The sequence below is a fragment of the Grammomys surdaster genome, unplaced genomic scaffold, assembly GCF_004785775.1.
Source record: "Grammomys surdaster isolate TR1022 unplaced genomic scaffold, NIH_TR_1.0 270128, whole genome shotgun sequence".
NCBI classification, from domain to species: domain Eukaryota; kingdom Metazoa; phylum Chordata; class Mammalia; order Rodentia; family Muridae; genus Grammomys; species Grammomys surdaster.
The window spans coordinates 1-17,036 of record NW_021625203.1 but is presented as its reverse complement, the minus strand read 5'-3'; the positions used below and the strand labels follow the sequence as shown (position 1 = coordinate 17,036).

General features: G+C 46.6%; 1 protein-coding gene and 1 pseudogene across 1 annotated transcript in view; both read left to right on the top strand.

Annotated features, from left to right (window-relative positions):
* The window catches only part of LOC114616089 (acyl-CoA desaturase 3-like), a gene marked incomplete at its 5' end in the record, with an annotated part of 7,968 nt that extends 5,004 nt beyond the window's left edge, over nucleotides 1–2,964 (top strand). Inside the window, one exon of the mRNA XM_028761619.1 lies at nucleotides 2,264–2,964. Coding sequence (XP_028617452.1) covers nucleotides 2,264–2,463 — 200 coding nt within the window. The remainder of the gene's footprint in view (nucleotides 1–2,263) is intronic.
* An 825-nt stretch (nucleotides 2,965–3,789) lies between these two features.
* LOC114616091 lies at nucleotides 3,790–17,034 on the top strand (annotated as a pseudogene).
* Nucleotides 17,035–17,036: the final 2 nt, after the last annotated feature.

Below are 17,036 nucleotides of genomic sequence, written 5' to 3'. Positions count from 1 at the left end.
AAAAAAAAAAAAAAAAAAAAAAAAGGAAAAAAAGAAATACAGTCTTTCTAATTTGTCCTGGTGAGACTTGAACTTTCTACCCTACTGGTTCAGTCTCATGGAGCTGGGATTACAGACAAGTGCCACTTAAAATATGTAAATCCAGACCCCAGAGTAAAGGCGTTTGCCTGTCTTGTATTGCTCATTACGTATCTTTCAATGGTTTTTCCATTCCATAAAATTTGGCACTTTTACCTGTTGATGTTGTCTAATCTATATTCTCACGTATTTTTGTCTGTGTACACAGAAATTGTAAAAGGAAGTTAGATTTTTATATTGGGAATTGGTGAGGGCTGAGACAGGGTTTCTCTGTGTATCCCTGGCTGTCCTAGAACTCACTCTGTAGACCAGGCTGGCCTTAACTTGACTGCCTCTGCCTCCCAAGTGCTGGGATTAAAGGCATGCGCCACCAGTGCCTGGCAATTTTTATTCTTCTTGAAGTCACAGTTTATATTTCTTATAATTTATTTGTGTAAATATTCAATGTTACAAAGATAGCACATTTTAATCCAAATAAATTAGAAATTTCGGAAAAATGTATTGAGTATGGCATTATACAAGGAATCTTTGTGTATATAAGAGAGTATGTGCATGTGAGTATGTGTCGGTGTGAGTCTGTGTGAGAGAGTATGTGTGAGTGTGTGTATGTGTGTGTGTGTGTATGTGTGCATATCAGTCAGGGTTCTCTAAAATAAAAGAACTTAGAAAATGAATATATATGATATATATATATGATATGTATATCATATATATATATGTATGTTAGAATGACTTAGAAGCTGTCTTCCAGCTAGTCCTACCATGACTGCCTATGAACAGAAGGGCCAAGAACCCAGTAGTTGCTTAGCCTAGAGATTGGAGGTCTCAGCTGTTCTTCCTTTTAGCTGGAATCCTGAAGTGGATCAGTGAAGAGATAGACTTGCTAGAGAAGATGAGAAAGTACAGGCAGAGTGACGAGTTTCCTTCCTCCACGTCCTTATCTGGACTTCCAAGTGTGGCCCAGGCTAGAGGAGAGTCTACCTACCTTAAAGATCTGGACCGGAAGTGGAGCTTCCATTGTCAAATGATTTACTTAAGCAAAAACTCCCTCAGTGGGGTGTCCAGTCATTTCAGAGTTTCAGTTAATTCCAAATATTCTCAATTTGACAGCCAAGAATAGTCATCACAAACCAGGCTTGGTGGTGCATGCCTTTAATCTCAGCACATGAGAGGCAAGCAGGTGAATGTCTAATTCAAGGCCAGCCTAGTCTACAGATCAAGTTCCAGGATAACCAGAGCTACACAGAGAAAAGTTGTCATGAAACCATTCCCTTTCACACATACTGCAAAAAAAAAAAAAAAAGAAGAGCCATCACTGTGTGTGGCTGATGAGAGGAGTGTCATGGTACATGCCACAGTGCCTGCAGTGCCTGTGTGGTGATCAGAGGACAATTTTTCAGTCAGTTCTGACCTTCTACTTTTATGTGGGTTCTTTATATCAAACCTGAGTTGCCAGGCTAGCTCCAACAGTTTGCATATCTTGCAATATGTAAAATATTGTATTAAATATTCAGGTTTGTTTACTATACAAGTAACTGTCACTCAAAAAATCAGAAATTTCAGAAAAAAAATAGATATCAGATAAAACAAGAAATCTTTATTAAAGGGGTTCGGTTTTATCAGCACTCCCCTGCACCACCCTCCCGTACCAGGGAGCAGCTCTGATAAACAGCAGCCACTGTGATCCCTAATGGCTGAAGGAAGTCCCACCTTGGCTAAGCCCTGGTTCCTCTGACTTTGACTTTTCTGTTGCAGCTGTCTCTACTTACGGGGTACACCAGTACCATGGGGACAGCTAGCCTGGTCATCTCTGTAAGAACTATAAGCACTGATCTACCAATGGATGTTCCCTTCCTGGTTACGTGGACACACTCAAGGAGCCTACAGTATCTCAGAGCATACTGACATTGCGGCATTTTCCAATGTAAAAATATCTCCCCAGAATAATCCGCTTCTTATCCCGTTAGCCTTGGAAGCAAATTCTCTTCCAACATGCTTTCAAATAGTAAGGACAACCGGGGCCTTTCAGCTCATTGCTTCAGAGTTGAAGGCCATGGGTCAGCCATTCCCTCACCTGCAGTCCTGAATCCCCAAAGTCTGTGGAGCCCACAGGGTAAGAGGTGTGTGCAGAAGAGGAAGCAGCAATCACTGAGCCCCCTGACTGTTCTCCTTGCTTCTGTTGCAGGCGAGGGCTTCCACAACTACCATCACGCCTTCCCCTACGACTACTCTGCCAGTGAGTACCGCTGGCACATCAACTTCACCACGTTCTTCATCGACTGCATGGCTGCCCTCGGCCTGGCTTACGACCGGAAGAGAGTTTCTAAGGCCGCTGTCTTAGCCAGGATTAAAAGAACTGGAGACAGGAGCCACAAAAGTAGCTGAGTGTGGTGTCATTCTATTTCAAAAGTCAGCTGCTTTTTAAATGCTGAAAAGAAGCAGCCATGTTGTAGAGAGTCCCATTTTAAGATAGTCTTGTGAAATATTCAAATATTCAAAGGCTAAAATATTCTTTTATGATGCTAAGCAGAAATTCTTCTGTTCTTTGTCTTGTGTTCCAGAGACCTTTTTATTGCTTAATCCTACTTATTACTTTCCTGCTTTTCCAGGAGAGCTGCAGGTGAGAAATAGGTTGGAATAGACCTTTGAAAACGCAGCAAAGGTTTTAAATTAAAGGACCCCACCGATAGCGCTCTTTCCTTGATCTCTCTTGAGCCTCAAGGTAGGTGTCTAGAGCTAAAACTCCAACCAGATCTGTTCTCTGTTAACTTCCATCAGGCCACAGAAAAAGCGAAAACACACACACATATACACACACCCCACCACAAAGGCAACAAAAAATCCTAACCTTTCCTTGGCACTGAGCTTGCATTGCATTAAAACACCAGGGAGGAGAGCTACCATGCCAGGGAGGTTCCTTAAGCAGGGATGGGGTTACATGGAGAAGTTATAAAAATGTTCTTGCTGTGATCAGACCCAGATGCTTCCCAAGCAGACATGGAGCCCACCACACAGCATCCTTCCTTTTGGTCTTGAGCCCCAGAGCTTGGCAATGAAACTCATCCTGTTTCAAGACAGAGATGGAGAGGTTGAGGGATAGTGTTGGTAAGCAGATTCTGAGAGATAACTTTCTCACGAAAAGCCATTTGGGTTGAAGATTTCCTGAGTAGAAACTCGATGTCCTTCTGAGTTTCAAAGCTGGGTCCCTTTCTTGGTCCAGCTTGCTCCTGGGGTTGATAAAATCCAGGGATTCCTGCACCAGTGTCTTACTTATCACCTCGTACCTTCCTATAATATTCTTGATTATCCTAGGTCAGTGAATCTTTGTTGCATATTGTTAGCATGCAGCTTAGAACAGACAACACCAGACGAAATGGTTTGGGGGAGGGGAGTTATTCAAGAGATAGGGCAAAGGTGGGGGAAGAGAAACAGAAGATGGCGGAGAAAGAGGAGAAGTAGAGGCCGGCCATGACCACGTAGAGAGAGGGGGAAGGGAAAGGGGGAAGGGCAAGGGGACAGAGAGAAGCTAGAGGCAAGAGAGTGAGAGTAAAAGAGAGAGGGGGCAAGCAGCCCCTTTTATCGTGGGCACGCCTACCTGGCTGTTGCCAGGTAACTGTGGGGGGGAGCGTACCTAGGTGTTGCCAGATAACTGTGGAGGTGGAGTTTAGACAGAATATTAACATATAATTGGTTTAATGAAACAGCTGGAAGATGTAACGCAGGCTGCTTTGGGAAGAGGTTTCATCAACAGTCTTCTTCAGTTGTGGACGCTGTATTCCACAAACTGACTGGTCAGGCAATGTGCCCACCAGTACAATAGAAGCAAGTCTGGTAGGTGGATAACCCACTGGCGCATGAGTAGACATGAGACCCACTTCCTAGAATGGAATTCACCATCAGACGGTCTGTGTCTGGGGGAGAGTGAGATGGCTCATCAGGGAAAGGGGCTTGCAGCAAAAGCCTGAGGACCTAAGGTCAATCCCAAGACCATGTAAAAAGCTGAATGTGGTAGTGCATTTCCGTAATTCCAATGCACCCATGGAGAGATGGGAGGTTTCCATAATTCCAGAGCACCCATGGAGAGATGGGAGGTTTCCGTAATTCCAGAGCACCCATGGAGAGATGGGAGGCACAGAGAGGAGAACCGACTAGAAGCTTGCTGGCCAGCCAGCTGGGAGCAGCTGGGCAAAAGAAACCCTGCCTCAAAAGCAAGGTAAAAGAACCAACTCCTAAAAGTTGTCCTGTGACCTGCACGTTTACCCCACATGTATATAGGTGCCGCATATAGACAACACACACACACACACACGCACACACACAATGCTACTAATTTTTAAAAACCCTACAACTGTGGAGTTCCTAGGCTTTAGTGGGGAAGCTATTATTGTTTCCTATATGTAATGTATCCATCGAATTGCTTTCTGAACAACTATGGTTTTGCCCATAGATGTGTGTTGCAGGATATTTGATCACCCTGTGAACCCTGAAATTGTGCTATTTACTGGAAAAACCTATTTCTAGTTGTGGTGTGTGTCCTTTCCCCAGTCTTGAGAAGGCCCAAAAGACCTTGTTTACCACAACAGATCAAGGGATAGGATCTAGGTGGAGTTACCCATCTTGGCTGCACGTTATTTAGAAGAACTGCCTTGAGATATCGACCAAGAACGGATTCTCCCACCCATCTCTGGTTGAAGCAAGGAAGGGTTGGGGTGGGGCCTTCCCCTTTAAACTGAGAGCTGAACATTAAAGCTTCGAGCCTTGATCAGAGAACTTTGTCTTGGCATCATTTCCTCTCGCCCTCTGTCCCATTTCTTTATTTCCAGCCCCCTTTCAGGAGAACCCAGTTAATCTGTGGCCATGGCCGCAGACGGCTACAGTGGTGTGTGGCTCAGCCCTAGCACCCACCTTTAGTCAAAAGAGGTTTCCATAAACAGGTTTAAATAAAGTCAACCATAAGTCAAGAGGTGGAGCAAGCAACCAGTTGACCGGGACACACAGGAAGTAGAAGGGGGAGACTTTCAGTTTGTGGCAGTTTTGAGATGGTGTGGAGAAGAGCTTGCTCTTTTAGGATGTTGGCTATGGAGGAAGGTCAGCTGGGTGCTTCCTCTGCTTTTCTGAGGTAGCAGGCTTTCAACCCAACATCTGGCTCCTGAGTCTTTATTGGTAAAATCGAATGTTTGAAATTTTGCTACAAGGGACACTACGCGCAGCCTTGGCTGTTGGCTCTTTTACAATAGTCAGCAGTAAACTCAGAGCCTCACAGTCCACCTGACACTGAAAATGTGTTACTGTGAAGGTCGCAGCCCTGAATGTGACATGAAAAACGTCACTGTGAGTATTAGTCCAATTTTGTGACCTATATTAACTTTCTATGATGCAGGCAAAGACTTATTCTGCTCAGTGAATCTGGAGCAAGGGACTCAGGTAATAATCACAAGGTACAAGAAATGGAGAGTGTGCCTTGGAGATGCGGGGGACAAAAAGAAGGTCCTCCTGGGGACACTCTGCTTGTCCCACCCCACTCCCCTCCCTGGCCTTCTCTATCTGTTATAAAGGAGCAGGTGGGCTGTGCTGACTCCAGGTAGATCTGGGCGCACGTGAGGACCTGCTCAAAACACCCAATGAGGATCTCATTCTGGGTCATTTCTCATAGGAAGCAGTAATATTTCTGGTCAGAAAAAAAGGAAAGTGATTTCTTTAAAAATGCCAGCAGAGGGCGCAAGAACGCTTGTAGGTCTTAGGAATTCTTAAGAGAATTCTAGATGACCTAAAAGACACCCCCCAGCCACTTTTCTCTTGGTATAGCCATTTTAAATGATGTGGATTTTCACAAACCAAAATCAGCTATTTTAATGTGGACAATGACACAGATCAGCCCCACACAATCCTGGTGTGCTTGAGTTTGCCAACAATCTGCTGGTCTGGATTCACCCTTTGGGTGCAGTCAGTGCCCTGCCAATACCCAGGACATCACAGGCCCTACTGAGATCCTAGGAATTTTATCCTGTCGAGTTTCTTTCTCCATCCCCATTAAGACACTGGTACACGCTATGATAACTGTAAATCACTTTTCTTCTAAAGTAAAAAATGGTAAAAATGGAAAGTGAACAATTCTACGATATTAGTACACTCACAATGTTGCAGAGCTGACACACCTACTTTCAAAACATGCCCTCGCTCCAAAGAGACACTACAGCACCTAAACACTGACCCCTCTCCTCAGTCACCTTCCAAGACTACTCCCCAACCCTAGCAACCGCCAGTTCCTCTTTTTCTCTGGACTTACTGCATGCTTCACAGGAACAGAATCCTACAGTCTGTGAGCTCCACATCTGACTCTCTCCTTGAAGCATGCTTTCTACATCTGTTGACGGTGCAGCACCAATCAGTACCGGAATCCTTTCATTTTTTTTTCTTATTAGCACCCCATTGTGTGTGAACAACGCTCTTTATCCACTTCTTCAGTGTTACCACACTAGCTAGCTAGCTGGCCCGAGAGCGTTCATCTGCCTCTCCCTCCTACCTCGTGATAGGAGCCCCTGATAAGAGCTGACACATCTGGATTTTCTTGGGTTCTGGAGATTTGGAACCAGGTCCTCAAACCTGTCCCCCAAGGACTTTATCCACTCAGCCAGCTCCCCAGCTCAGCCTCCTTATCCCGGGAAGCAATCCCCTTCCTCCAGTTAACCCTGCTCACTGCTACATTTGCCTATGTTTGTCTTTGCCCATTCTACTGATTTTACGATGTACAGCCATGGTGGGAAGGAATGGAGATCCCCATAGTTTTGGTCAAACTGTAAACAGGTCCATTTTCCTTTTTCAAAGTCTATTTCCTAATTCCTTGGAGATACAGGTATATCTGTTTTTTTTCTCCCAACTATTAACAAAATACCTGACAAGACAAGGAAGGAGGCTTTCCTTTTGGCTTGCTAGGAAAGGTATGGCAGGGAGGTGCTCCTGCTCTGTTAGCAGGAGCATAAGGTGATACTTTGTCTGAAGACAGGAAGTGCCAGTGTCCAGCTGCCTGCGACCTCCTCTTGCCTTTTTAAAATTTCAATCCAGACACCTCCCACCAACGTGTGTCAAGATGCCACCCACATTCAGGGTGACTCTCGCCCTTCTCAGTTGGCCCATTCTGACAAACTTAAAAAGTATATCTCTCTGGTGATTCTCAATCCTGTCAAGCTAACAATTAAAATTAATCACAATGAGAAAACTGAGGTGGCAATTTTATGGCCCTGTGCACCAGGCGATATTGCTATCAGCACTTTGCACCATTACTGACTTGGGTGTGTAACAGGAGTGCAGTAGTGTGTGTGATCTTACGGCAATTCTTCAACCTTTCATGGGGACACCAACCTGTTTTCCACAGCGGCTGAACCACTTTCCATCCCCACCAGCAGTGTTTAAGCGCACCCTTGACGTTGCATCTTTGCAAAATTGTCCCAGGACGGGCCTCCAGACTCCAGGCTGGGAGAAGCTGCCTAGCCTTTTCCAATTTAAGGTTGTTTACAGAAGATCACTCCAGAGTCACTAAGGCACAACTGCCATATCTGCTCGAGGATCTATAAACTTTTTTCCTAGAGACTTCCACTCGGCCTCACAGAACCCCACTTACAAAGCTGGGGCCTGAGGCAGAAGGAAGCAGCTGTGCTCAAACACTTCGGTCTAGCTAGGCTTCCGTTGCTTGCTCAGTCGCACTCAGCCCCGCCTCCGCTCCCACGCCCAGTCTCTGCCCAGGCAGGCCAGGCGGGCGGGAGCACAGAGCTGGAGGAGACAAAGGGAGAGGCGTGGCGTCCCTCCCGGGGTTACTCTCGGTCAGCACCCGCCCACAGGGTCACTCGCGTTCACTCGGCCCACAGCGCCTGACCCCGCGCAGCCAATCAGCGACTGTGCTGAGGCTCTGCCGGAGCCCGATCCAATCAGGAGGCGCTGCCCTTGCAGCCTGCCCCTTGAAGTTGCCATCCTAGGTGAGGCTAGGGAGAGCCACCTAAGTATTTAGTTTCTCTCCGTCCTTGAGACAGAAACGCTGAGCAGTGGGTTCCGTGTATCCAGCTCTGTCAAAGGGCATAGGGCAATAGGGTGGGCCCTCAAGCACTTGGGTGTCAGCCTCACGTGTCTGCTCTGAACTCCTACCACAAACTGCCTGGTGTGACCAGGAGCAAGCTATTTGATCACTCCACTTCACACAGTACTCTCATTTAAAACAGAAGTACGGAGTAGCTGCCTCAGAGGGCGGGACCCCCACCAAATGAATCTCACAGGGCTCTTTCCATACCTGTCCTTACTCCATAGCCTACCCCTTCAGCCTGCTGCTGGGTACAACACGTGTCTGCCTCCTGCCTCTTTTACTCAAACAAAACAAACAAAATCACTTCAAATTCTACCCAGGGCTTCACAAATCTCTCAGAAGTCCCCGTAGGTTCTGAAGGCATAGACACAAGTAGTGGACCTAAAAGAAGCCAGTGCCTACTGATTCCTGGCGGAGTCCTTACTTGGCAGAACCTACCCATTGACTTAAGTATGGGGTGTGCAGAATGTGTGTGTGTGTGTGTGTGTGTGTGTAATGCTGCAGGGTTGATAGCATTCAGAGTTGGTGGGAAGGCCAGTGCCATAATTTTTCCCTGAGCTAGGAACTTTCCCCTACAGATGAGGGCTACAGCTGAGCCTTTGGCTCATTGCCATTCCCCCCACCCCGTTCGGTGTGGGGGGGGACTAGGTAGGCAGCATGGAGTTGTGAGTGGTCATTATCACCATGGGTTTCTCAATCTCTCCTGCCTTAATTTCCCCACTGCCCATGTGGCAGGGTCTCCCCAGGCTTGAACTTACCCTAATTGCTGAACTAGATACCGCTCTCTAGAATGAAATCTCAAGTGCTCCCACATCCACGGGAGAGGTCCAGTGGCCAGTGGAAGAGAAGACAAGAGGAGGAAAGAGGGGGAAGGAAGGAAAAGAGGAGATGGCATAGGCGAAAGCAGATGGAGCTGAGCCAGGAACATCAGTCTTTGATGACTGAGGAAACCGGAATTGACGAATGTATCAAACTTCCTTGTTGGAAAAAAAAATGTTTTATCTGTATGGATGTTTTGTGTGTGCACGCGCACACACACTTGAGTCCCTGGTACCCTCAGAGGCCACATGAGAGCAAAAAGCTCCCTGGACTGGAGTTACAAACAATTGTGAGCCACTATGCAGGTGCTGGAATCAAACCTAGGACCTCTGGAAGAGCAACCAACGCTCATTGAGCTATTTCTTCATCCCCACGTACCATTTTCTCATGGAGAAAGATAGGGGAAGGATTTGGGCCTGTGTTCTATTAGGATTACCTGTAATGCCCTCAACAGCACATGGCTCTGACTTGGCCAGTGCTTGCTCTTTGTCTTGATCCCTTCTTCTACCCTCTCTGCCTGGAGCTACCTAGGCCAGCTACCTCTGCACACCTTACCCCTTTTGTCAGGAGGTGAAGGCTTACAAGGAAATACAAGATTCAGCCTTTAAATCCATAGCTCTGAGCAACAGCCCACATGGTAAGGCTGAGCCTGGACAGCCAGTCTATAAATATAAGGCTCAGGACAGGTTTCGGGGGCAGCACCTGACCTGTTTCATAGCTCACACTCTGAAGCAGAAAGTCAGCTTCGGTTCTGGAAGTCCTGAATTCTACTCCGTGATCTCAACTCTGGTAAGTTCTGGGCATCTGAGAGCCAGCATACTTGGAAAAGAAAAAGGAGAGTTTCTAAGCAATGACTCCTGTCAGTGGGGGTAAGCTTTAAAAACATGGGGTCCGCTAATATACTAGTGGCTAAAGTGACCTCAAGTTTCTGGTCGAGCTTAGTTGGGCTCCTTATGAACCAAATCCCCTAAAATCACATAGACCAATCAATGGGCATGGGAATGTTTGAGTTTGGCAGGGCAGATCAATATTTGATTCTGAAATGAACTATACAGCAATATCTTGTGAAGTAAAAGAGGTAGAACATGGCAAAGAAACAGGACTAAGGTGGTCCTCCGTTGTGAGGCGGAGTTTTGTTCTGGTACTTTTGAGACCAGCTCTCTACAACACAGAATTGCCACATTTTGTTTTGTGGTATAATTAGAATGTCTCTGGTTATGCATGGAATAGTTTAGTAAATTGTGTGTATGGCTCACACGTCAGGCAGGAGCGAGCCTTCTGGCTTCAGCTTAGAGAGCTTCAGGACCCCAGCAGTCCTTAGTGATTGCCTGGGACATTATTGAAATGGACTCACCAGGACATATTTGGGACCCCTAAAAAGAAAACAAAGATGAGAGATATGATGTCCAATGAGGAATGCCCTGAAGCATAATTTTACTCTCTATAGCCAATGTGTGTTTTTCATAATACAACTTTGAAAGTTTATGTTAAAAATTGGAAAGAATAAAAAATTATACACACACACACACACAACACACACACACACACACACACACACACACACACACGCATGCACGCACGTTGCTGGAGAGATGCTTAGCCATTTAAGTCTAGACTCACAACCAAAAGTGTAAGAGTTGGGTTTCCAGCACCTACAGCTGTTTCTCCAGCCATGGTGTGTGTGTGTTTCTTATTTGCATTTGCCTAATTACCTCATTGTTAATATTTTAAAAAATTGTAAAAAAAAATAAAAAATTAAAAAAATTAAAAAAATTAAAAAAAAGAAAAAAAAAAAGAAAAATAGCCGGGCGGTGGTGGCGCACGCCTTTAATCCCAGCACTTGGGAGGCAGAGGCAGGTGGATTTCTGAGTTCGAGGCCAGCCTGGTCTACAGAGTGAGTTCCAGGACAGCCAGGACTACACAGAGAAACCTTGTCTCGAAAAACAAAAACAAAAAATTGTTCCTGGAAAGGAAGGCTCCCATCTTTCAAATTGGGTTTTATTATTGTTCTTGTGTCTTGTTTTGAAGAGCAGGGAAGAGGGGATAGGAGGGGGTAGGAAGGGGTGGGAGGAAGTAGGAGGAAGTAGGAGGGGGTAGGAGGAGGTAGGAGGCAGTAGGAGGGGATAGGAGGGGGTAGTAGGAGGTAGGAGGCAGTAGGAGGGGATAGGAGGGGGTAGGAGAGGTACGAGGGGGTAGCATTGCAACCATGTCTGACTCAGTTCTAGTTCAGATTGCTCAGGAACTGGCTGATAGGACATACTGCCTCTGGCTCTATAGCGCAGAGAACAGAGGTAAACCCAGCAGCTCCAGGCTTAAGTTATTTTATGCCAGATCTGGAAACTATCAAAAATAGTGGTGTTTCTCTGAAATCCCAGTACTCAGCAGGCTGGGATGGTGAGATTCTGAGATGCAGGTCAGATAACACAAGGCCTCATCTAATCACAAAACAAACCAACAGCCCCTTCTTCTGCTTCCTACCCTGTGACTAAGGTGTATCAAGTATATTATTCTCACTGTACAATCTGTTCTTGGTTGGATTTTAGTTCAAGGGGACTTTCCCTTCCAGCTAACTCTTCTTTTTTTTTTTTTTAATTACACTGTAGATGTCTTCAAACATCCTGTAAGAGGACATCAGATCTCATTGTGGATGGTTGTGAGCCACCATGTGGTTGCTGGGATTTGAACTCATGACCGCTGGAAGAGAAGTCAGTGCTCTTAACCACTGAGCCATCTCACCAGCCCCCAGCTAACTCTTCTTAACCTGGGCACTGAGGCAGGACCTGTCCTTGTATGCCATTTTTCCCTGACCCGCACTGGAGAACATAGGTTCCCTTGCTGCAGAGCGGGTGGCAACTCTCAGCTGACTTTCTGTTCCCTCTTCTGACAGCTTCCCAGCGCCTAGATGACCACCAGGACCACCACCATCACAAAGCCTCTCTCTGGGGGGGTAAAGAATGAAGAAGAGAAATTAGAAAAGATTCCCCAACAATGGGGAGAAAATATCTGTCCTGAAATGAGAGATGATATCTATGACCCCACCTACCAGGATGAGGAGGGGCCCCCGCCCAAGCTGGAGTACGTCTGGAGGAACATCATCCTCATGGCCCTGATGCACGCGGGAGCCCTGTACGGGATCACACTGGTTCCCTCCTGCAAGGTCTACACCTGCCTCTTTGGTGAGCAGCACCCTTTGTCTTCAGCCGGTGCTCTCGGTTTTTCCTTTTCTTGAATGAGGCCCACTCTGACGCAGGTCAGCAGCCATGGTTTGTATGGGTGTCCCCATCCTTTGCCCTTTGGATCCTTAGGGATTGGCTGAGCTGGAAACAGAGCCTAGATGGATGCAAAAGTGTCCGTTCTGGGTGCCCCTTAGCGTGGATGCTGAGACTAGGCATGTGATGTCTTGGAGGAACAGACGTGAGAAAAAAACAGCGACAGTCCCTGAACAAACTTTTCTGTGTGAGTTCCTTGCTTGTCAGCCTGTCCTATCCCTGCCTGTCACAAGAGAAGTAGGCCCTCATCAGGTACTGGACCAGGAGCTTTATGGTCTACACATTGAGCCCAGTCAGGGGATAAAACAAAAGATTGTACAGGAGAAAACAGAAAAAGGTTATCCATACGACTATTTGAATCTCACCTCTGTCTGGATGAGGCTGGTTTGCCTGGGAGGAAGGTAATACAGGCTTCTAGACAACTCAGGTGCACGGGTGTATGGTTCCTCTCCTCTATACAGGACTCCAGGATTCAGCATATGCTGGTCAGGATGTTCTTGGACTGAATCAGATTGCAGACGTGTCTCATGTTCCATTCCCCATCCAGCCTGCTGCTTCCGTCCCTTCCAGTGTTATAGACACTATGTTAGTCTTCACAGTCCCCAATGCACAGTTCATTGGCAGAGATTATAAACCTTGGGCAGCCCAACCTTAGGGCTACTGGACTGAGGCTAGTGGTCCCTGACGTGCCTTAGCTCAGGACCTTGGGGATTCACAGACCTGGGCTGAGAGCAGTGCTTCCCCCTGACATCCTGACATCAACAGATGAGCTTCGTAGGTAGTTTCTCTTGTGACCCCCTGAAGCCTGAACCAGGGAGAGTGAGCCCAACCTGTGTAGATGCAGAGGTACTCAATGCTCTGACGAGTTCTCCTCAGGAAGATCCTGGGAAGTTGCCTAGAGCAGTGTCAGCAGTGGGTTCTTTCTGGGCACCCTCTCTTGGAGAATAGTGGTAGAAAACAAAGGCTAGTTGGCCAGATGTTGACTCCATCTGCCCCAGTCCTTTTAGGGCTCATAAGTGGTGAGAGCCGGACTCTGGAGCTTCATCTTGGAAGTTTTTCAAGTGCCTTCAGGGAAATGCTATGGGAACATTTCCATCCTTGAGATCCTGCCTCAGTGTGGCCTACTCTCGGGTTGGGAATATCTTGTTCTTCTTTCACATGGCACCCCACTCTCACATACCATCGGGGGGGGCTCATCTGTAGGTCAGAAACAGTAATTCTTTTGAAGCAGCTGGGGGGCTCTCTTCTTCCACTGAGAGCCCCAAACGTGAGCTGCGGAACAACAAACCCAGAACCTGCGTACATTCCCCTATAGACAATGCATTCTCTGTTCTCCTCCTCCCTAGAAGGGAAGTCTTCAAATAGTTTCTGCCCCTGCTAGTTCCCTTCCCACTTAGGCCCTCCTTGTAGGCCAGATTCAGTTCAGTTTTTCACCAGACTGTGTTTAACAAGCCTCAGGTGCCAGTGCAGGAAGCAGAGAGACATCCCAAAGCCCAGGTTGTGCTTATTCTCTTTTTTGGTATCTTTCCATTAGTAACCTGTTATCTTTGGCTTCAGAAGTACATAGGGCTATTTGTACAATGTGTGAGCTCTCCAACCTTAAAGTTCTGTAGCCTCTGAGTCATTGTTTCCAGCTGTCCCTTGGGGTATTGTATATAGCTTTTCATTTGTCTGGTTGGTTGGTTGGTTTTTTTTTTTTTTTACCAAGGTCCCAGCTTTTATGTTCTTGCTATCAATCAGAAGAACAGATAGCTCTCCTCCATGCTCCCTTTCCCATCATGGACTGTGCAACCTCTCGAGCTGCAGACATTGGGTCAGACAGGGAGGACAATGCAGGTGTGCTCTGTTGTCAGGAAGTAGATGCTAGGGCTGAGCCAGAATACATTGATTGTTGCCAGACACAATAGCTGCACTCCACAGTTCTATTTTTTTTTATCACCCCTGTGCTCCTGGAGAGACATACCACTTATTTCATACATTTCCTCAACCGTAACATCACAATAGAGTGTAACCTATTTAAGGTATGCAGTGAATAAAAGAGTATTAATATACTTGGGGAAGGTTAAGTCCCTGTGCAAACATGACTTTATGCAGGGCTGGCTGTCCCTGATAGAGACATCCTTCTGTAGCTACAGTAGTGGCCTGATACTGTGTTGGCTGCCAGATAGTCTCTGCTCTGCCTTGCGTAAGTCCCTTGCCACTTGGGTCTCTTCTAACTCAGCAGTTCCCAGATTGTTCTGGCTACTGTTTTGAGAGCACCTATGTGTATGGGTCCTTAAACACTGTGGTGATCATTGATGGCCTTCAACACTTTAGAGAAAATTAGCTTAGCTCAAAGGACACAGGACCTGGCATAATGCTCCTGCTGGACAGTGGCTGAAGCCCTATTCCCTGCCCTACCTCCTCAGTACCTGGACCTCCTTAGCCCATCTCCACGTCTGGGTGGAGAGTCTGTGAGGGGATGGTACTCTATTCAAGTGATGAAAGTTTTTTGGTCATAAAGACCAAGGCATCCCTGAGACAGAAACACCCCAATGGGACAGAGGCAAATAAACATATAGGCTTTCAGCTGGTTACTGGGTAAAAGCATGACTTGTTTGCTCATATCCCTCCTTTGTGTTATTTAGGCAGCAACATCAGCTTGTGCACTTAAAGTTCGTGAGAGAGATGATGGGCCTCTCTGCCCACATGTTATCACTTGAGCCAATCAGTAAAAGCTTGACTCTCCTTCTGTTCAGAGAGCAGCCTGGTCTCCTGTCTGGTCCAGTCCTCTTACCCACAAGACCAAGACTTGTGAATGTCCTGCCTGTCTGTCCATATATTTGGCTATGTCTTGTTTCTATTGCTTTGGTGTCGAAAGGTTCTGCTTCTATTCTTAACCCTAGGATTCATGAAAAAAAAAAAAACAGATCCCCATTCCAAGCCTTACAAAGACACACGGGGCATCAGAAAGAGTGTCCTGACATTCTTACCGGATGAACTTTGCTGTTGCTGACCTCCACTGTCTTTCCTTGCAGCATGTGTGTTATATATATTTTCTGGCCTGGGCGTCACAGCCGGAGCTCATCGTCTGTGGAGCCATCGATCCTATAAAGCACGGCTGCCCCTGCGGATCTTCCTCATCATAGCCAACACCATGGCGTTCCAGGTAAAAGCCTGGCTCTGCTCAGCTCTTGTGTGTCACACCTACTGAAGATCCAGGACACAGTAGATGGAGTCAAAGCCCTGAGAGGAGCCAACAGGGTAGCCATGGCCTCTCCAGGTTTTCTGTGGTCATCTCAAGAACTTGCATAGTTCTGAGATTCACAGAGCATGAGATAACTTAAGAGTCACTGGGTAGGGAAACTTAAGGAAAAAGGATCTCTACTTAGTACTGGGACATTGGTGACCAGGTTCCTACGCTTTCACCCAGTGTGACTGATGTGGTCTTTCAGCATAAAAGGCCATGTTGCATTAGTTAGGCACTGACCCTGGTTTCCAAGACCATCAATAAACATTAAACTTACACTTTGTGATGTCTCCCATAAGTTCCCACTGCAATGAGACCGAAATGTTCCAGATCCAAGGACTCTTGCTCTAGGTAATAAATGCAAACGTTTCTAATGGCAGTGACTCTTTGCAGCACCATGCTAGCATTTGACATAGATGAACTCATTAAGTCTCTATGATGTCTTAAGAGGTGGAGACTGTTATTATCCCTCACTTCAAATGATGAGATGATGTTGATGAATAGTTTCATAGACCAGTGTTGGGATACTACCTGTGGTTGCCGTGCTGGCTAAATGAGTCACTGAAGCTGTTTGAGGCATACATTTATAACACAGAAGGAAGAGAATTAAAGAAGGGAGCTTCCCTTGATATCAGGTTGTAGCAAGTAGCAGCAGATAGCTTGTCATGTGGAGCTGATGGTGAGAGAAGAGGAAAACAGGAAAGAAAATTTCCTTGTGTGGTAATATTGGAAATTCTCGACATACGTATATAATCATCTCTGCCTTAGCAGTTTACACCCTGAATTCTCCTGGTCTCTTTGTGAGGAAAAAGAAAGAGAGTGATATTATTGGTGCATAATTAAAGGTTTAGAAAGAGTCCCACATAAGAGGTCCTTAGGAAATGTGCCCAAGCTCACAAGTTACATACTGGTCTTGTTACTGGTTGAGTAACCTGTCATTAGGAAGGTATCAAGATAAAGCCTCCCACATCTGTATTCACAGACCAACAGTCCAGGCCCCAAGCCCAACTGCTTCATACTCCCCATGTTAAAGGATTAAGCCTTCCATTAGGCTCCTGTCCTTGCCTGAAGAACTACTGTTCTTTGCTAATGAAAGTGGGGTTGTGACCTCACCTCACTTCCTTCTATCTGCCACACAATCTCTGGGGGCAACAGTGCTATTTCTGGTTTCGAGACTATAAGTTGCTTTTCCCTGGCAGCTTTCAGGACAAGTGTGCAGGAAAGGGTGCTCCCTAAGGCCTCCTTAGGGAAGACGAAGTCCTAGGAATCTATGAATTGGACTGAGAGTCCCAGACCCTTGCAGGCACCTTGGAGACCATCTCTTCTCAACACTGGGTTCCTCTTCCCTGTGCTTCCAGAATGGTGTGTATGAATGGGCCCGAGACCACCGCACCCACCACAAGTTCTCAGAAACACACGCTGACCCTCACAATTCCCGCCGGGGCTTTTTCTTCTCTCACGTGGGCTGGCTGCTTGTGCGCAAACACCCGGCTGTCAAAGAGAAGGGTGGAAAACTGGACATGTCTGACCTAAAAGCTGAGAAGCTGGTGATGTTCCAGAGGAGGTGAGT